At 48.4% G+C, this 20649-nt stretch overlaps 1 protein-coding gene across 2 annotated transcripts; it reads left to right on the plus strand.

Annotated features, from left to right (window-relative positions):
- The first annotated feature begins 571 nt into the window (after nt 1-571).
- Nucleotides 572-13589, plus strand: DDRGK1 (DDRGK domain containing 1). Of its 2 annotated transcripts, none has more exons than XM_072800249.1 (9): nt 572-757; nt 1939-2145; nt 3968-4080; nt 4310-4411; nt 7382-7504; nt 7793-7831; nt 10413-10469; nt 11180-11228; nt 11601-13589. In XM_072800249.1, the coding sequence occupies exons 1-9, from the start codon at nt 667-669 to the stop codon at nt 11765-11767; spliced, it is 948 nt and encodes a 315-aa protein (XP_072656350.1). In that variant the 5' UTR covers nt 572-666; the 3' UTR covers nt 11768-13589. The 2 variants fall into 2 exon arrangements, with proteins under 2 accessions (XP_072656350.1, XP_072656351.1); XM_072800250.1 differs by lacking the exon at nt 572-757 and adding an exon at nt 1146-1409.
- The last annotated feature ends 7060 nt before the right edge of the window (nt 13590-20649 follow it).

Here is a 20649-nt window from a genome sequence, read left to right on the forward strand (position 1 = left end):
ATTTATTTAAATAGAAGACTTGAAAACCAAAATAAATATAAGATTTGGTCTCGGGATCCCTGGGTGGCCCAGCGGTTTGGCGCCTGCCTTTGGCCCAGGGCGTGATCCTGGAGACCCGGGATCGAATCCCACGTCGGGCTCCCGGTGCATGGAGCCTGCTTCTCCCTCTGCCTCTCTCTCTCTCTCTCTGTGTGACTATCATAAATAAATAAAAATTAAAAAAAAAAAAAAGATTTGGTCTCTTCCCCTCCCCTCTCCTAAAGAAATTATATGTCACAGATACAGGCAAAGCTCTGCCCTTAATCCCATTAATCCTTGTTCCTCTTCATAACATCCATCCTGAAGTTGACTGTATCATTCCTACGCATTTTTTGTACTTTTTCTACATGTGTTTACATAAATACGCTGATATTGCTTAACGCTTTTTAAAGCCATGTATAAATGTTGCACCGCATAAAACCGTTTGCGATAATTTCCATTTATGAGTATGCGTCTGCCCCCCAAATTCCTTTTAGAAAACGGAGGCGTCCGTCTGGAGTGTGCGGCCTGGGCGGGGCCCCGCTGGGTGGGCGGAGCCTGTGGTGGGAGGAGCCAAGCGGGCTTGGGCGGGGTCCGGGAGATCCGGGGCCTGGGTGGACGCGCGGGTTCAGACTGGAAGCCCTCGTCATGGTGACCCCCGTGGTATACCTGGTGGCGGCGGCTTTGCTTGTCGGCCTTATCCTTTTTCTGACTCGCAGCCGGGGCCGGACAGCAGCAGGTAGGAGATGCCGCCGCTCCAGGGCCGGTGGGGCCGCGTTCTTTGGCCTCCTGAGGCTTTGTAGGCCGTCGCACCGCGGCTCCTGCGCATGCGCCGGCCTGCTGGCTGGGCTGCCGGAAAGCTCTGCGCGGAATCGCGCTCGTCGCGCTTCAGGCCAGCTGCGCGCGTGCGCGTACCTGCTCGTGGGGGAGCCGGCGGAGCTGCGGTACCGCAGCCCTACTCCGGGACGGGATGGCCCCGCTCCTACACCTTTCTCCCAGCCTCAGAGAGAGCCTCGCTCCAATCCCCTTCTCGGCTCCTCCCTACCCCGCCCCCCTCCTCCCTCCTCGTCCCCCCGCCCCCCCCCCCGCATCTCCTGACGGACATTCTCCCATCCCTCACTGGGGCTGTCCCCTTGTGCGCCCCTAGCAGAGGCCGTAGAGGTGTCCCGTCGTACCCAGGCTGGCTCCAGAGCAGGTGCCAAGAAGGGAGCACCTGAGTCTTTTGTGTCTACCCACGAGCTGTAACTCCCTGAAGCTCTTTCCTTCCCCCTCAAAGACAGCACCAATGCACCCTCCTCCCTCATCTGCACCCCGACCAGGAGCCCGTGTCTTTTGCCATGGTACAGAACAGATATGCCTGTCACCCTGCATCCTCTATTTCTTGTCAGTCGGTAGGTTTGTGTGTACATCTCTCCTCGTCTCTGAGCCCACAAGCAACTTCAGAGCACCTACATGCTCCCAGGTGCAGGGGAGAGAAAGCTGAAGTAAGGCAGATAGCCAAGAAATCTTCTTGAAAGGGAAGACTCAGCTCCCAGCTGTGCTCCCCGTTGGGATGCTTTATAAAACTACGGCAGGTGGTTTTAGGGAAGAAATAAATGCAGTCTTGCAGTAGGCATGCAGATGTGGTCTGGAGAAGTCAGGGTGAGCTTCCTGGAGGAGGTAGGGCTTCATCTCCTCTTGTAGGCTGGTAGTCTTCTGACATACCAGCTGGAAAGGTATCAACAAAGTCAAGGGTGAACTGGTGATCTTCTTGCATTAGGACCAAGGCGTGAGTCTGGGTTATAAAGGACTCTTTGAGAAATTTAGGCTTTGTGCTTTGGGCAGCTGGAGTCGGGAGGAAGTTGAGTTCCAGGGTGCTAGTCGTCTGCCATCAGGTGGGTTGAGCTGCTAGACAGTGTTTTGTTCCTCTCATCCCTACAGCTGGCCAAGACCCATTGCACAATGAGGAGCAGCCCATAGTAGCAGGCTCAGTGGCCCAGCCTCGGCCCCTGGAGCCTGAGGAGCAGAGAGCCGGGGGCAGGCCCCGGCGCCGAAGGGACCTGGGCAGCCGCCTGCAGGCCCAGCGTCGAGCCCAGCGTGTCGCCTGGGCAGAGGTGGAGGAGAATGAGGAGGAGGTCATCATCCCAGGTGAGAGGGGCCCAGCCTGGAGGAGACAGGGGCTGGTTTAGGGCATGAGGGGACCTCCAAAGTTGGGTGGAAGAGTGGGTTGTGAAGGTACAATGTAAGAAACATGTTTGGGGGATCCCTGGGTGGCGCAGCGGTTTAGCGCCTGCCTTTGGCCCAGGGCGTGATCCTGGAGACCCAGGATCGAATCCCACGTCGGGCTCCTGGTGCATGGAGCCTGCTTCTCCCTCTGCCTATGTCTCTGCCTCTCTCTCTGTGTGACTATCATAAATAAATAAAAATTATTTAAAAAAAAGAAAAGAAACATGTTTGGGAGCCACAGGATAGAGTTAGAGGAGGGGAGACTTGGGACCCATCCTTTGATCACAGAGAGCAGCAGTTCTGGACCCTGACCCCTGTTCCATTGGGCCAGCCCTCTCTTCCTCCATGGCTTTCAGTGTCTAAGTAAGAGGGTAGGGTCTTCAGATTGACCCAGAGTTCCTCAGACCACTTTTTTATATCCCCGCACCTTACTGGTATGGGCACATGCATTATCTGAGAGCCTCACGCTAGGGCCAGAGTGCCTAGGCAGGAGCTTCTGAAGTGAGGTCACGTGTAACCCTAGAGAAAGAATTTGGAGATAGAGACATATTGTTGACATAGCTTCCATATTCCTGGCAGACCAACAGAGCCCCTGGGATTGTGGGGCAAAAATATATCTTCTCTTGGTTTGAGCCTGAGGAAGGGGCATTTGGGCCTTTTACCCTTCTACTTTTGGGAATTAGCCCCTTTGGCTCAAAAAGGAGGCACTGTAGTGCCATCCCTCTTGTCTTAGACTTGGGATCAGACATTTCTGCTGCTCGATCATCAATAAGTTTTGTTTTGAAGATTTTATTTTTTTATTTGGGAGAGAGAAAAAAAACACAAGTGGAAAAGGGGAGAGGGAGAAGCAGATCCCCTGCTGAGCAAGGGCTCCTATGTGAGGTTCAGTCCTGGGACTCTGGGATCACATCTGCTCGGAAGGCAGGTACTTAACCAACTGAGCCACCTGGGCACCATTTATTTATTTATTTACTTACTTACTTATTTGAAAGAGAGAGAGTGTGCGTGCGCACATGCCTGGTGAGAGCCCATGCAGGGGCAGGAGTGAGGGAAAGGGGAGGGGGAAAGTATCTCAAGCAAACTCTACAAGCTGGAAGGGCTAAGGGGTTCTTGAGATCATGACCTGAGCCAAAATTAGGAGTGGGTGCTTAACCAGCTGAACCACCCAGGTGCCCCAACAGGTCTTTAACTTTTAGCTGACCCTAATTTTAGGTAGTCTTGGGGTTGGAGCTGTCTTTTTGGCCAGGGGCTGAGGCCAGAGCCCACTGCAGTTCCTGACTGCAGTGAGGACAGATTCAGATATGAGGCAGGGATACATTTCCCCATGAGGCCAGCCTTCCCTGGAGGTTTGGCTCAGAGACAAACCAGAGAACTCTGCAAGCCCAAACATCCCTGCCTGTGATTTTCAGACACTCAGATATTGGAACCTGACACCTCCCTTTTTGTGGCTATGCAGCATCCAAAGTTACTATCTGTTCCCTTGCCCCATAATTCCCTCACCATTCTCCCACCTAATCCTCTACCCTCAACACATACACACTCCTTATACACTCTCACATACACACACTCAGAGTGTTAATTTCTGCATTCATGGTAGATGTCTTTGGAGGACAGAGCTGGGCTAGTGATATTTACAGATGGGAGAAGGGATTTGCCACCATATGGAGAGGGATGAGGCAGGGGATGAACCCATCATCATCAGCCCTCTCCAGGACCTGAAATGCCTTTTTTGGACTGTATGCAGCCCAGGAGGAAGAAAGTATTGAGAAGCCGGTGGAAAGTCACCTGTCAGGGAAAATCGGAGCCAAGAAACTACGGAAACTAGAGGAGAAACAGGCGCGAAAAGCCCAGCGTGAGGCAAGCAGAAGGGTTGGGGTGCAGCTCTGGGAAATGGGAAAGGGTCCTGCCTTCCTTTGTTCCCTGTGTCAGGCCCTCCTCTTGGGCTCTTTGCATGCTGCTTGCCTGACTGTCTCCTACAGCCTTGGTCCGTGGTCTGACCCAGTCATTGCCTGCTGTGGCCTGTTTGTGAGGTTGGAAAGCTCTAGCTGGGGATGGGGATGTGCTCCCAATGGAGGCCTCTTTCCAGGCAGAGGAGGCTGAGCGTGAGGAGCGGAAACGCCTTGAGTCCCAGCGTGAGGCAGAGTGGAAGAAAGAGGAGGAGCGGCTTCGTCTGGAGGAGGAACAAAAGGTGAGCCGGACCCTTCCCTCCTGACTTCTGACCCCTGCCCAGACAGCCTTGCTTCTCATGCAGTTCCTCACACCTCTAACCTAGAAGATGGGCCACAGACTCATCCTGGGTTTAGGAACAGGCTCTGGTTTATTTGGTTCCTGGATTCTAAACGCAACCTGTGTAAAACTGCTGAAAAGCAAAGTGTGAGGTGGGAACTTTTGTGTATGTGATTTATTGAACATGCCCAGAGCAATGAAAGAAAATTGAGATGGTTGGAGTGGCTGAAACAAGATAAGGAAGAAGGAGAAGGGTCGGAGAGGGATCAGAGAGGGGAGTGGAATCTGGAACCTAAAAGACTTAAAATTGTTAAAGGTCATCGTAAGAGCTGGTGGGTCCTGCCTGAGCTGGGTCCTGTTCAGGGTCTGGCATGGAGGAGATAGATGCCCAGAGAAGGTAGAGGTGGTTAATGAGCATTTGTTTGTTGGATACTTCCTTCTTTCTTTCTGAGAACCGATGCCCACATCAGAACATCACAGAGGTGTGACGTGTAAACAGGGCTGCCCCAGTTAGGAAGACCTCGCTGGTGCCTTTGGCCTCTCACTGGCCCTGGATGGCAGAGAGCCTGGCTTTGGGTGCACTAGCAGATGGGCCAGAGCACAGCAGAGAGGAGGCCTTAGTGGAGAGGGTTGTTTTTTTTTGTTTTTGTTTTTTAAGATCTTATTTGTTTATAAGACACACAAAGAGAGAGGCGGAGACATAAGCAGGGGGAGAAGCAGACTCCCTGTGGGGATCCTGATGTAGGACTTGATCCCAGGACCCCAGGATCACGAGCTAGCCAAAGGCAGACAGACACTCAACCACTGAGCCACCTAGGTGCCCCAGTGGAGAAGGTTTTTTACCTTTCTGAACATTTTCTTCTTAAGATTTTATTTATTCATGAGAGACACAGAGGCAGAGACCTAGGCAGAGGGAGAAGCAGACTCCATGCAGGGAGCCCAATGTGGGACTCGATCCCAGGACTCCAGGATCACACCCTAAGCTGAAGGCAGACGCTTAACCACTGAGCCATCTAGGCATCCCTGCCTTTCTGAACATTGATCCTGTCTGATGGACCATAAATGTCAGAGTTCTCCACAGTCACATCCAGGATAGCATGTTACGCTTAGTTACTGCGTCTCTTTAGACTCCTTCAGGTTATGACATTTTCTCAGATTTTCCTTGCTTTTAATGATCTTGATAGTGTTGAGGAGTATTGGGTACTGAGAAGTATTTTGTAGAATATTTCTCAGTTTGCATTCAGTTGATTTTTTTTTCCTCATGGTTAGACTGGGGTTGTGGATTTTTCAGAAGATCACAGGTGAAGTGCCATTCTCAACACAGCATGTGAAGGTTATGTGTTGTCGACTTGTCATTACTGATGTCGACCTTGATTGCTTGGCTCAGGTTTTACTTGCCAGATTTCTCCGCTATAACGTTACTCCCTCCTTTCTGTACTTCTTCGGAAACAGGAACAGTTATTGTACATAGCCCACACTTAATGGAATGGGGAGTTATTCTCCGCCTCCTTGAGAGATGAGTATGAATTGCTTTGTATGGAAGATTTACCTTTTCTACTCTGCGTATAAAATTTTTTTTTTTTTAAGATTTTATTTATTCGTGACAGACAGAGAGGCAGAGACAGAAGCAGGCTCCATGCAGGGAGCCCAACATGGGACTCGATCCTGGATCTCCAGGATCACGTCCTGAGCTGAAGCGGCGCTAAACCGCTGAGCCACCTGGGCTGCCCTGCGTTTAAATTTAATTGTTTTTATCTACATGGACTCATGGATATTTATTTTGTGTTGCAGTCAGGTACTATCTTTACTATGTAGGTCATCAGGAGCTCTTGCAGCTGGGCCCCGTGTACCTTTGATGTAACCTGTTTTGTTTTCTGAGTACTTTTCTTACTTTTTGGCACTGCCAAGATGCTCCAGGCTTATTTTGTATATTCTCTGTCCCAGCTTTAGCTACATGGTTTAAAAAAATCTTTTTGAGAACTCTGGAAAATAGGATGACTTGGAGAGAAGCTCTGGTGGTGGTGGTGGTGGTGGTGGAGTGACATGGATGGACTGAGAAGTTTTTCGGAAGTTGAAGGCAGAAGTGGTAGATAGGACTTTATTTCTGACCAGCTAGCCAGATGGCTGTGTGACTCACTGAGCCAGGGACCCATGAGGAACACCGGACATGTGGGGAGTAGATCACAAAATCTTTCTGGACATACTCAATTTGAGGTGCCTGTGAGGTGGCCCAGTGGGTGTGTCACATGGAAGGAGAGATTTGGGCAGGGGTACCACTGTGGCGGTCATGGGCAAGGAGATGGTTGTGTGATGCATGCCGGGTGGCCTGAGGAAGAAGGATGGAGGAGGGACTGAGTAATGGAGGAGGTGGGGAGAATGGCCCAAGGAGCAAGAGGAAATCCAAGAGGGTGGGTGTCCCAGCCAAGTGAAGGAAGAGGAAATGATTGGCTCTCTCAGCAGCACCGAGACAACAGGGTGATGAGGCACAGTTGTCCCACTGGATTTGGTGGGATGGAGGGCCTGGGTGAGACTGTAGCACTTGTTTGGGCAGAATTGAGTATCAGAAGCCACTGGAGTGCACAGGTAGGGTGAATGGATGATGAGGAAATGTAGCCTGAGTGTCCACGAAGTTTAGATGAGACAGACAGGAAGAGGAGGAAGGAAGGTGATAGCAAGATACTGTGGATTGAAGTCATTGGCAGAATTTTAAAGGTGAGGGGGCTGAACAGCATGCATCTGGGAGGTGATGGAACTGATGAAAACAAGGGCCTCTGCCTGCAGCTCAGCTTGGGATTGAAGGAAAAATGTCCTGAAGGAACTGTGTTCCTGAGAAAAGGCCAGGTTGTATGCCCTGGTGCCCTGTGGGGGCAGCACAGCCCAGAACACGGATGGAGTGGTCACCCGCCCCAAAGTACCCAACTCTTGTCCACAGGAGGAGGAAGAGAGGAAGGCCCGGGAGGAGCAGGCCCAGCGAGAGCATGAAGAGTACCTGAAACTGAAAGAAGCCTTCGTGGTGGAGGAGGAAGGTGTGGGCGACACCATGACTGAAGAACAGGTGGGCCCGCTGCCCCTGGGAAGCCCATCCCTGTGCCCACCAAGCCTGCCACCACATCCCAGATACCCAATTGTTCCTTGCCTGCCACCCTTGTCAGGCATTGAGAGGTGGGTAGGCAGCAGGCTCAGCAGGCTCTAGTGGCCAAAGGCCTCGTCCTCAGGAGAGGCCATGCCTCCAAATCTCTCACTATGGGGAGCTCTGCTCACGCAGGTGGCAAGCAGGTGGGTAGGCATAGACCCCTGTGGCCCCTAAAAGGCGACACTCACCCTGATTTCTCTACTCCTCTAGTCCAACAGCTTCCTGACTGAATTCATCAACTACATTAAGGTAAGAAGCTGCAGGACAGAGCTTGGGCATCCGCTCCCTGCCTCACGCATGCATGTTATGTATAGGGTGTAGGGTGTGTGAGAGTGCACGCATGCGTGCACTTTCAGGAGCTGGGGGACTAAGTGGACCCAAGGCAGGGTTCTAGGCGGCTTGCTGAAGCTCATGCAGGAGAGGGCAGGGGACCTGAGAATCTAAGCTGCCCTGCCCGGTCCTGGGCAAAAGAGCCCTTTCTTTTTTGACAGTGAAGAGGGACCCGGTCTGTGTGGGAGGCCTGAGCCCCCAGTCTCTTCTCACATTTAGGGTTTGACAGTCTTCCTGCTTCTCAGACCCCACGCTCTGTGAGTCACTGTTTTCAAGTTTCTTCATATGTGTTTTCTGTCACTTCTGTCACACTGAGGCTCTACTGAGTTGAAACAAGCATCCCCTGCCACGTGTTCCTGACCAGAGACTTGGGTCTTCAGGGAAACAGGATGATGTTTCCTTTGGAATCTAGGGCGGGGCAGCACGTGTGTCCCCCTCTGCCTGTAGCCACACTGGATACTGCTCCAGGTTGCATAAGCACGTCCTGCTCTGCTATGCTGCTAAGCAACTTCTCTCCCACGAAGGATGCGAGAGGGGAGAGGTTTCCAAGTGCAGCTCAGAGGTGCAGAGGCGGCTGAGGGAAGGCGTGCAGAGGGAGTGGGGGCGGCAGTGGGGGTGCTCCTAGGGGGTGCCAAGGAGCCAGGCCTTGCATAATCCTCCCCCTGCCTCTTCCAAATGGAGCAGAATTCGAACTCCTCCCAGCGGTGAGGGGCGGGGCTCACCGCCTGGGGGCCCAGTGGTATTCCTGGGAGGGAGGCAGCCCATTCTCCACCCTGGCACCCTCAGGGCTGGCAAGATCTCTCTCTCTCTCACTCTCCTGCTGCTGTTTGGAACTCCCCATCCCCTCCTCCCCAGCGGGCAGCGACCAGCCCAGCCTTGAGTCTTCCTCCAGGAAGGTCTCCTCCACCAGTTTCATCTCCCTTCTTCTCTACAGACATTTGAGTAAAGGCCCTAGGGGCAGTTCCAGCCCTTGCTTTCAGAGGCTCTCTGGAGAGGTCCTTTTCTGGGGGTTCTCCAGACTCTTCTGGACTATAGAGGTCTTTCCAGCCTGTGCAGACTGGTCCTTCTAGAGTTGCTGTCTACATGGAGAAGGAAGACTTCAGAATTCAGCCCACCTGCCTTCTTCCAGGGTCCAGGGGAATGGGCCCTGTAATCCTAGGATTTCAGAACTAGAGGCATGTTTTTGTGCCAAGCAGAGTTTATGTGCAGCGTAGGCATGACTTGTTCTTGTTGATTCCCTCTTTTTTTCTGAGCAGAGCTGAGTGGGTTGGTTTGTTTTTCCAAGCACACTTTTGGCCCAGCAGCTCCCCCAGGCCAGGTCTTCAGGGACACCTGGGGTGACTCTGCATTCTGAGCTGTCCTAAGACCCCAGTGTTTGCTCCCTGCTTGGTAGGTAGAGGCCAGCTGGCCAGGTCACCTTGTGCTTGCCACCTCTTGGCCCAACTGCGACTCACTTACCTCCCTGCTTGCACATTCATTTTGGCATTTTGAAGAGTCACATGCCATCTGCAGCTGAGGAGGTGTCACCATGTCACTCCTCCCCCAGCTCATTTGCTGTGGAAGATTCCTAGAAACGCAACAGACCGCCTTCTCTCAAGTCACATGCCGTCTGTGTGGGGGGAGGCAGGGCAGATGCATGGGTAGGACCCGGCAGTGGACCCTCGGCCACACCCCCACTCCCCTCCTGTCCCAACCCACCCAACTAGGAACCAAAGTTTCTACTGAGAGTGTGAGGGAAGCACTGAGCAGATTTAGTGATAGTTATCTTACGGGTAGATGCAGTACCTCAACAGCCTGAAGAGGATGGTGCACAGTGTGGCATGTCAGGCTTGTGGGGATCTCTAGACAGAGAGGGCAGTGAACAAAGGTGAGACACGAATGAGCTATACTGTTCCCACCAAGACCCTGGCTCGTCAGGGCTTCCCATCTGCTCTCTTGTCCATATTCTCGTCTGTCTTCTGCGCTGGCTGTGAGGTCAAGGGCAGGAACTGTGTCTTGTGGACCACCGTACCCCCCACACCTTCTCTGCTCCTTGTCCTAGCAGACCTTCAGCAAACATAGGCCCTAGTGACAGTTTTTTAATAAGCTTTTGGCAATTGTCAGCCCTTCCTTTCATCTCTGTGGCGCTTCCCCTTGCAGCCATTCATGATAAAATGATACGGCTGGCTGCAGAGGAGGAAGGTAGCAGCTGTGCTTTAGCTCTCCATGCATATCGGTCCCAGGGTAGTCTCTAGGCCAGGACATGACTACTTGGGGCAGGTGGTGGTTTGGGCACATCCTTCCCAGTAATTAGGGACACGAGAGTTCATGAGAGTGTGTGTATCTGTGTCCAGGCAGCTGGGAGAACATGTGAATAGTGTATGAAGGGAACGAGGTTCTCCCTTGGGAGCACGTATCCTGCTTAGCCATCCACCCAGAGCAGAGCAGGTCGGTGTGCCAACCTTAGAGGGCTCCCATGCGGAGAGCCTTTGCCCAAGGTCCCCCTTTCTCCCCTTCGCAGCAGTCCAAGGTCGTGCTCTTGGAAGACCTGGCTTCCCAGGTGGGCCTGCGGACGCAGGTAAGTACTTGAAGGTGGCCTCCTCTGTGGAATGTGGCCAGGGGGTCTGTACAGCTGTCAGAGGGGGACTGCCTTAAAGATGGAGTCTTTTTTTTTTTTTTTTAGATTTTATTTATTCATAAAAGAGAGGGGCGGCCCAGGTGGGAGGGCGGGGCAGAGACACAGGCAGAAGGAAAAGCAGGCTCCATGCAGAAAGCCTGATGTGGGACTCGATCCCAGTACTCCAGGGTCATGCCCTGAGCTGAAGGCAGATGCTCAACCACTGAGCCACCCAGGCGTCCCAAAGATAGAGTCTTACTGCCTTCAAACAAGAGTAGACTATAGGTAGTTTTTGGCACCTCAGGAATCTTGTCTTTCTACTAGACAGAGGAAAGAAAAAAGCCCAAACTCCCATCACTCCAGCAGCCCCTGTCACCGAGGCAGCCCAGACCCAGTTACCTTGACAACTCCCTTGCAAACAGGCTGTGCCAGCCTTCACGGCCAAATGTCCCCACCACTCCTCTCCTGCCTTGAAGAAAGCTTCTCTCAGAAGTCCTCCAGTGCCCTGGGATCAGAGCCCTGTGTCCTCTGAGCCCTTCTGCAGAAGCACACAGTCACATTGTGGGTGGCCGTGAAGAGGAGAGGAGAGTTGGCGGTGGTGGGAGGGAAAGTGTAGTTGTCTACTGGGACGGTAGTGCCCATCTCTGCTCTGAGACTTGTTCTTCTCATAGGATACCATAAACCGCATCCAGGATCTGCTGGCTGAGGGGACTCTGACAGGTGAGGGGATGAGAAGCAGTCACTATAGGCCCTGGCCTTGGGGAGTGTCTTGTCACAGAGGGCCTGCAGGGATTTGTTGCAGAGGCAGGATGACCCCTCTCCCAGCCCTGGGTCAGGAGGTGGTGTGCAGGAGGGGCACTGAACAGAGGGACTTGCCCAGGCCTGAGAGTGGCTCAGGGTAACAGGGACAGGCAAGGAAGCCTGATTTGACTCACAAAAGCCAGGATTGGATGTTGCCAGGAGAGACTAGGCAGGTACACAGGCCTGGAGAGCTCTGAGCCAGTTGTGAAGAGGTGGCTGGGTGGGCATTTTCTGGTAGTAGGGGGAGAGGGCCCTAGAGGGCTCAGCTCTACAACCATCCTGTCCCCACAGGTGTGATTGACGACCGGGGCAAGTTCATCTACATAACTCCCGAGGAACTGGCTGCTGTGGCTAACTTCATCCGACAGCGGGGCCGGGTGTCCATCACTGAGCTTGCCCAGGCCAGCAACTCCCTCATCTCCTGGGGCCAGGAGCCTTCTCTCCAGTCCCCCGCCTGATCTAGCCCTTCCCTTTTGGACTGGGAGCTAGCACAGCCTACCTGGCCATACATCTTGATCCCTCCCCACCACCCTGGGGGAGAGATGGAATGTGGCCAGGCAGTTCTAGATTAAAGCCCTGTGAGCATTGCTGAGCTTGGTGTGGCTTGGTGTGACAGAAGACCTGGCCTGGGATCCCAGATGATCAACTAAAGTCTAGTGCTCAGAATATTTCTGGGGGATGGGTGGGAGAAGCCCTGTGGAAGCAGATGAAAGTTCCATTCTTATGTGTTCATTTATTTAAAAAGAATATTGAGTGTTTACTGTGTTTCTTTGTATCCTACAAAGATGAATTCTTTCTCTTCCTTACCCATGTCCCAGAGCAAACCTTAGGACATCTCCCCTAACTGGCAAGGGAGGTCTCACTTTTGTTTATATGGATGGTTTTAGGAGCCCCACAGAGGGCTGAGAGCCCTTAAAGAGGAGAGGGAAGTGCCAAGGTAGAGTCCTAAGCATCTTTGAGAAGGAGAGAGGGGTGGTCAGGGAGGGACAGAGGCTGGGCAGGTGGAAGGAAGCGAGGAACCTGCTTGAGCTGAATTCTGCAGTAGAGAGATGCACTTCCTATGGTCCATCACGTGAATTTAGCTCTCCATCCTGGACAGAAAGTTTAAACGGTGTGGGTGATTCCACCCACTGGTGGATGTAAGGACCATATGCTCAGGAGTGGGTATGAGATGGGAGATGTGTAACTCCTGTAGGGTCAGTCACTCTAGTTCCTGTGGGCTCTTGGTGGTGTGAGCATCCTGCTGTGCTGAGGGTGAGGCATGAGTTTAAATGTGTATTTTTCTACAAGGTACCCCTTAAACATAAACCACCCACTTCTGATGCCTGGTAGGGGAAGCAGCTTTCTGTTCCCACCGTGGAAGACACTGCCTATAGATGGTGATGGAGACAGGACATCAGGCTGTAGGGTAGAGCCTTCCTGAGTGTTATCAAGGATGATTTTGATTTACTTGGTGCTATAGACACTAACTATAGTACTTAAAATTCCAAGTGAGACATGACTGCTGCTTCTGTCAGCAACAGGCATTTGGAGTCACCTGGAGCTGGAAAGAGCCATGTGCATTGTTTGGAAAGCCATCTGGGAGCCCATAATCCAGTAGGAGAGGGAAGAAACAGGTAAAGGTACTGATAGTATGAGAAAGAAACAAAATTATAAAGGGAAAAGAAGGCTTACAGTTTAAGTGATGTTTCTCAACCCTGGTTGCTCATTAGAAGCCCCTGAGAGGTGGTGAGAAGCCCCTGGGGAATTGTCAAATTGTCAACAGTCTCATGCCAGGCTGCATCCTAGACCAGTGGAATCAGAATCTTGGGGGGTAAGACCCAGGAGGCATCAGTCGGAGATTCCAGTGTGTGCCTAAGTTGAGAAGGCAGTGGGGGTGGAGTGGAGAGACAGGCCATCAAGTTACAAGTAATTAAAATCCCCACTGGAAAGGGATTCTCCCAAAACAAGACAGCAGATCCAGGTCTCCTTCTCCTTCCGTTGTCCTCAGCCACTGCCACCTCCAGTGGCAGGAGGACTGTAGCACTCCCACCTCCTCATTCCACAGGCCAGAAGGGAGGAAAAGGCACATCCCTTTCTCATGTCCTGGAAGCATTCTAAAACCCTTTGTATCCCAAGGGCATGGTGGGGGTGAGGGGGAACCTATGACCCTTGTGCATTTTTTAGTGATCTGTCCACTAATCTAATAAATTTCTCAAATAAGCAGTTCTTGAAATAGTGATTAACATTTTTCTAAGTTTGTATATATTATTCTCAATAAATGAAAACTTTTGGGTTTAACCACTTGTAATTTTTCAAGCTTAATTTAAACAGTTATTACTTAAATATTTCTCAGCATTTAAAGTTTCCAAATTAAAAAATAAATAAAGTTCCCAAATTAATGATGGAATTACTTTAAATAACTTTCACATCTCAAAAAGTAGACCAGATACATCTAGTAGTAGTAACAATGACATTATTGATCTGTATGTGTAATATTGAAGTTGATTATAAACCTCTCAATACCACGGATTTACATTTGCTAATTCACCAGCTCTGTTTTGAAATAAACCCTCTTCCTGAGGGTACTGGAGCCTCAGGGTGATTATCTCAGGTGGCTGAGGATGTATATATGTCAGGTGGCTGAGGGATGTATATATGATGGATGGTGATTCAGAAGCAGGGACCCAGGACTTTACATTGACTGTGACCCTGAGTCCTTTAGTAGTGTGGCCCCTTTTTCATGGTTAGCATCCCCCCACCCCCTACCCCCTACCCCCCACCGTCACCATAAGAAACACTTGACTGTTTCCAACTCATTGGGTTAATTCTGGTTTTGGAGCTCCCAATATACAAAATGCTCATTTGCTTGTTCTAGGTGCCTGTCTTTATGGGCCAGCTCAACAGGCCTGGTTTGATACCACTTGCTTCCAGTAGAGTCCAGCCCAGTTCAGTTTTGTTCTATCACAACCTCTTTCTTTCTTCTTTCTTTCTTTCTTTCTTTTTCTTTCTTTCTTTCTTTCTTTCTTTCTTTCTTTCTTTCTTTCTTTCTTTCTTTCTTTCTTTCTCTTTTTCTTTTCTTTTTTCTTTCTTTCTTTCTTTCTTTCTTTCTTTCTTTCTTTCTTAATTTTTCTCTTTTCTTTCTAAGATTTTATTTATTTGAGACAGTGAACTCAAGCACAAGCGGGAAGGAGGGACAGAGAGAGAGGGAAAAGCAGACTCCTGCTGAGCAGGGAACTTGATGTGGGGCTCACTCCCAGGACTCTGAGATCAAGACCTGAGCCATAGGCAGATGCTTAACTGACTGAGCCAGCCAGGCACCCTACAACTTCTCTTTTTTATGGACCTTCAAGGCCTAATACTGATTACCCATGGTTAGGAAGCCACAGAATACAACTTGTCATTTCAAAAGTGGTTATAAGATTGGCCATGAGTTGAAAAATTATAAAAACTGAGTACATGGAAGTTATCCTCCTTTATTTTTATATTGAAAGTTTCTCATAGGGATGCCTGGGTGGCTCACTGGTTGAGCGTCTGCCTTCAGCTGTGGGCGTGATCTTGGAGTCCTGGGATCGAGTCCCACGTCGGGCTCCCTGCGTGGAGGAGCCTGCTTCTCCCTCTGCCTGTGTCTCTGACTCTCTCTCCCTCTGTTTCTCATGAATAAGTAAATAAAATCTTTAAAAAAAAAAAAGTTTCTCATAACTAAAAGCTTAAACACAGTGAGGGGGCCTGGCTGGCTCAGTTTGGAGTGTGTGACTCTCAGTCTTGGGGTTGTGAGTTTGAGCCCCATGTTGAGTATAGAGATTACTTAAAAATATTTTTTTTTTTTTCAGTTTGAAAGTAGCCATGTAGGGATCCCTGGGTGGCGCAGCAGTTTGGCGCTTACCTTTGGCCCAGGGCGTGATCCTGGAGACCCAGGATCGAATCCCACGTCAGGCTCCCGGTGCATGGAGCCTGCTTCTCTCTCTGCCTGTGTCTCTGCCTCTCTCTCTCTCTCATGAATAAATAAAATCTTAAAAAAAAAAAAAAAAGAATGAAAGTAGCCATTTATTAATTGACCAGATTACAAAAATAAAAGCAGTAGATGCTTTACTTCATCCTTCTAATAAGCTTATTGATCTGGTCTTCCCTGTTGCCAGCATTTCTACCTTCTAAAAAATGAGTGGTCCTTTTCTTCATTCCCATTCATGGAGAAGACAATTTGTGGGCCCTAAAAATTAAATAAATAAATAAATAAATAAATAAATAAATAAATAAATAAGGGTCTCTGGGTGATGCAGTTGGTTGAACATCTGACTCTTGATTTCAGCTCAGGTCATGATCTCAGGGTCATGAGATTGAGCCCCTTGTTGGGCCCTGCACTTGGCATGGGGTCTGCTTGAGATTATCTCTCCCTCTCCCTCTTCCCCTCCCACTCTCTCTCTCTCTCAAATTTTTTAAAAGTAAATAAACAAAAAAATAAAGTAAATAAACACAGTGAGTCCTAGATGGCCTCATGATCCTGATTCTAGGTAAGCTTCAGAAAAGAGGCTAAAAAAGCTGGGCCTGTAAAGCCACTAGTAGCCCCTCCCCATTAACCTGGCAATTGAGTGACCCCCAGGCTACACATTGGCACCAGCATAGGATGCATGTTGGATCTTTGTTAACAAATTATTCAACACATTCAAAGTGGGTTTAAAAAAGCAAAACTAGGGGATCCCTGGGTGGCTCAGCGGTTCAGCGCCTGCCTTTGGCCCAGGGCATGATCCTGGAGTCTCGGGATCAAGTCCCATGTCAGGCTTCTGGTATGGAGCCTGCTTCTCCCTCTGCCTGCATCTCTGTCTCTGTCTCTGTCTCTCTCTATCATGAATAAATAAAAAATCTTAAAAAAAAAAAAAAAGCAAAACTAACAATCTGTAATTTGAGTATGAGGCAGGATGCTAAACATGACCCCATCCACAGGTGGGGAATGGGGCAGTGGTACTAATCTGATAGAGAAACCAGCCAGGGGCAGCCCCGGTGGCGCAGCGGTTTAGTGCCGCCTGCAGCCTGGGGTGTGATCCTGGAGACCTGGGATCAAGTCCCATGTTGGGCTTCCTGCATGGAGCCTGCTTCTCCCTCTGCCTGTGTCTCTGCCTGTGTCTCTGCCTCTCTCTCGCTCTCTCTGAATAAATAAATAAATCTTTAAAAAAAAAAAAAAAAGAGGGATCCCTGGGTGGCGCAGTGGTTTGGCGCCTGCCTTTGGCCCAGGGCGCGATCCTGGTAGACCCGGGATCGAATCCCACATCAGGCTCCCGGTGCAGGGAGCCTGCTTCTCCCTCTGCCTGTGTCTCTGCGCCTCTCTCTCTCTCTCTGTGACTATCATAAATAAATAAAAATTAAAAAAAAAAATTAAAAAAAAAATTAAAAAGAAAAGAAACCAGCCAGCCAGCAAGTGCACTGCCAAACTGATATATGAAAGGGACCAGTGGCTTACAAGGAGAGGCCTTCTGGGCTGAGGGGAGGACAGGTATGAGAATGTAAAGGCTTAGGATTCACTGAGGGGACAGGAAGTGTTGGCTGGAGGAACAGGAAAGCCTGGGGCAAAGAAGAGAGAAGGTGGAAAGGAAGAGATTGCTGAGCCCAGAAATATGGGTTGTATTTGGTGAAGGGGGGGTGGGTGTTTAGTGTTTTGAATCAATAATTCATTTCTTAACCCTTCTTTGCAATCATCCTACAAATCATCATTATACCATCAGCCCCCTCCCTACACCTTCATTATAACATCAGAGCATACCACATCAAGCCTTCATGAGTGCTTGCCCCAGACATCTCCAGTCCCAAGCCCCAGCCCCAAGATTGGAAATGACTATTCCACTAAGGCGGTGTTTTTGACAGTATCTCTTAGTAAGAAATCCATTTTTCATTGAAGACTTGGTCCATGTCTGTATACCCATGCATAGAGAGAACTGAAGCTGTGGTTGATGCATGTTGATGTTTGCTTCTCTATTTTGTACCACTACTGATAGTGACTCCATTGATTTCATAAACCACTAACAGAACTCAGCCAACAGTTTGAATAATAGGGATCTAAGGAGCCTGTTCCTTTTACATTGAGGACAGGAACAAGGGTCAATATCTGGGCGCAAAGTTGTGTGTCATATATAACTTGCTAGTCACACAGCTGTACCAAAAGCAATTTAGACTACAGTGGTGACACTGAAAAATACTGTTACTTGGTTTACCCTGATACCATAATTTTTGGCTTATTATATGTTATTTGATTACTCATTGTGGCAAAATGCATAAGGCAAACCTTAGAAGAGAACCTATCAAATACCAATACTGTAACATTAAACTTGTTTAAATATAACCTTTTGGACATAACCTGCTAGACTTACTAGCTGTTTTTAATTAATTCATTTTAACTTTTTTTTTTTAACATTTTATCTATTTATTCATGAGAGACACAGTGAGAGAGAGAGGGGCAGAGACATAGGCAGAGGGAGAAGCAGGCTCCATGCAGGAAGGCCAATGTGGGACTGTATCCTGGGACTCCAGGATCACACCCTGAGTCAAAGGCAGATAGATGCTCAACCACTGAACCACCCAGGCGTCCCTCATTTTAACTTTCTTGACTTACATTCCTAATGTCACATCTGTAATAATTGTAATACAAAAACTACAACTAGTAATGCTCCAACTGTATTGTAACTGAGTAACAGATTTATTTCCTTTGTTTCTTTTCTCTTTTTGACCATTTCTCATCAGTGAGGTAAGTCAGGCCATTTTGCTGTTGAGCTCAACCCTACAGTTTACAGAACAGTGTAGCTGGGTGGACGCAGGCTTGATGTCTACTTTGGCAGCTGTCTTTATGTATTTTGTAGCTTGTGCATATTGCCTCATATCAAAATAGACCATAGTAACAAATATGAATAGATGAGAAATTATTGAACATATAATCCATCATTGCTGGATTGTAGTAACTCGAGAGGAAAAGTTGACGAGTGGTAAGGGAAGGACGCATGGGAAATTTGGTAGGAAGTTTATTACTTACCCCAAAGGCAGGTAATAAAAGTTTCACCTAGCTGTTTCATTTTGTCTACGATAATATCATCTGAAACATAAAAAAAGTTTACAAAGAAGGCTTTCTGCTAAACAAATGTACTCCAGCTTTTACAAAAATTAAATCTGGGAACATTCTTCGAGTCTGCATTCTCCATAAAATTAATTAACGATTTGGGTATAACCATAATTCCATGATGCAATAATCATTACTATTCTGCTTAGGACATTAGGAAGAACAACGTGCTGCACAAATAGATGTGGGTTCATAAAACTCACTTAAGATAGTGGTAGGGTGAAAAAAAAAAAGATAGTGGTAGGGTGGTGGCTTATATTCTTTTATACTTTATTTCTAAATGTCTTGCAATAAGGTTTATACTATATAGATACAAAGAAGTTTCTTTGTTAGTATTATATAAACAAAGCATCAATTATGTGAAAACAAAAGAAAAGTGTTAGAGACCCTTGAGAATATAAAAGCAAAACCATGTTCTGTTGGGAAAAATGTACAATTAGTAGAGAAGAGTGGTTAAAAGGAGAATATAGTCTAATAAGTTTTTAATATTTTTGTCTTTAACTTTTATTTTTCAAGGGTCCCATGAGTGTGTGTATAAACATCAGCTCATCAATTTATAAAACCGAGTGTAAAAGACCCCAGCAGACTTGAATCATAAATGTTTCAGTTACAGTTTTAGATTGGTCTGGATAACTCCTAGGACCTTTACTAGTCATGCCCAGGAATTTTGGGCCTAATTCCAGAGGTTTTTATTTCTTCATAAAGCAAGCACAACTGTAAAAAGCTTTAGTACAAACATCCAAACTTAAGCATGGATTACAGTGCCTTGTCTGCCCCCACCCAACCCCCCACCACGCCCCTGTTTGGCATTTGGAGGTCACTGCCCAGTCATCCCAGAGAAGCCCCATGTCCCAGTCTGGATAACTTGGTGGGTAGGACCTTAAAGGATCATAATAGTCTGTTAATTGGTAGGTTTTCTTTTGCATCTTTTCAATATCAGCAGGGCTGGGTATGTATTGAATGGCTTGTTGGACATTTGTATTCTGTGAATGATTTATTTCTCTTTTACCCATTTGTCAGTAGACCCAAGGGTTTTTGCAATTTCATTCATCATTCAACAAATGAATGTTGAGTGTCTATTATGCTTTTGCATTCGTTTTCTAGTACTGCTGTAACAAATTACCCACAAACTTAGTGGCATAAAACAGCACAAATTTATCTCTTGGTTCTGTACAAGTCCAACATGGGTCTTACTGGGCTGAAATCAACATAGAACTGTTTCTTTCTGAAGGCTCTACTCCATCTTCAAACCACATCCCTTGGCTTGTGGTCCTTTTCCTTCATTTGTAAAGCTAGCTAGCTACCTTGCATCTGTAACTGTTCTTCTGTAGTTACATGTCCCCCACCCCGACTTCTGCCTTCCTCATCCACTTTTCTAAAAAATATTTATTTATTCATGAGAGACACAGAGAGAGAGAGAGAGGGGCAGAGACACAGGCAGAGGGAGAAGCAGGCTCCATGCAGGGAGCCCGATGTGGGACTCAATCCCGAAACTCCAGAATCACATGGTGGGCTGAAGGCAGGTGCTAAACTGCTGAGCCACCCAGGCATCCCCCTCATCCACTTTTAAGGATCCTATAATTACATTGGGCCCACCTAGATAATCCAGGATAATCTCTTTTTTTAATAAAGATTTTTATTTTTAAGTAATCTCTACACCCAACATGGGGCTCAAACTTACAACCGCAAGATCAGGATCACACGCTGTACTAACTGAGCCAGCCATGCACTCCTAATCTCCCTATTTTAAGGTTAGCTGATTAGAAACCTTAATTCTATCTACAAACTTAATTCTCCTTTGCCAGGTAACCTAGCATGTTTACAGGTTCAGGGGATTAGGACTTGGATATCTTTGGGGGTTCATTAATTCTGCTTACCAGAGTATTAAGATGGGATATGGAATTTTTTTTAAAGATTTATTTGAGAGGACACCTGGATGGCTCAGCAGTTGAGTGTCTGCCTTTGGCTCAGGGTGTGATCCTGGAGTCCCGGGATCGAGTCCCACACTGGGCTCCCTGCATGGGGCCTGCTTCTCTATCTGCCTATGTCTCTGCCTCTTTCTCAGTGTCTCTCATGAATAAATAAATAAAATCTTTAAAAATAATAAAATAAAAAGATTTATTTGAGAGAGAGCTTGTAAGTTTGAGGGCAGAGGGAGAGGGAGAGAATCTCAGCAGACTCCCCACTGCATGCTGAGCCGGACTTGGAGCTCCATCGCACAACCCTGAGACATGACCTGAGCCCAAATCAAAAGTCAGATGC

Source organism: Canis lupus, chromosome 26, assembly GCF_048164855.1.
Source record: "Canis lupus baileyi chromosome 26, mCanLup2.hap1, whole genome shotgun sequence".
NCBI lineage: Eukaryota > Metazoa > Chordata > Mammalia > Carnivora > Canidae > Canis > Canis lupus.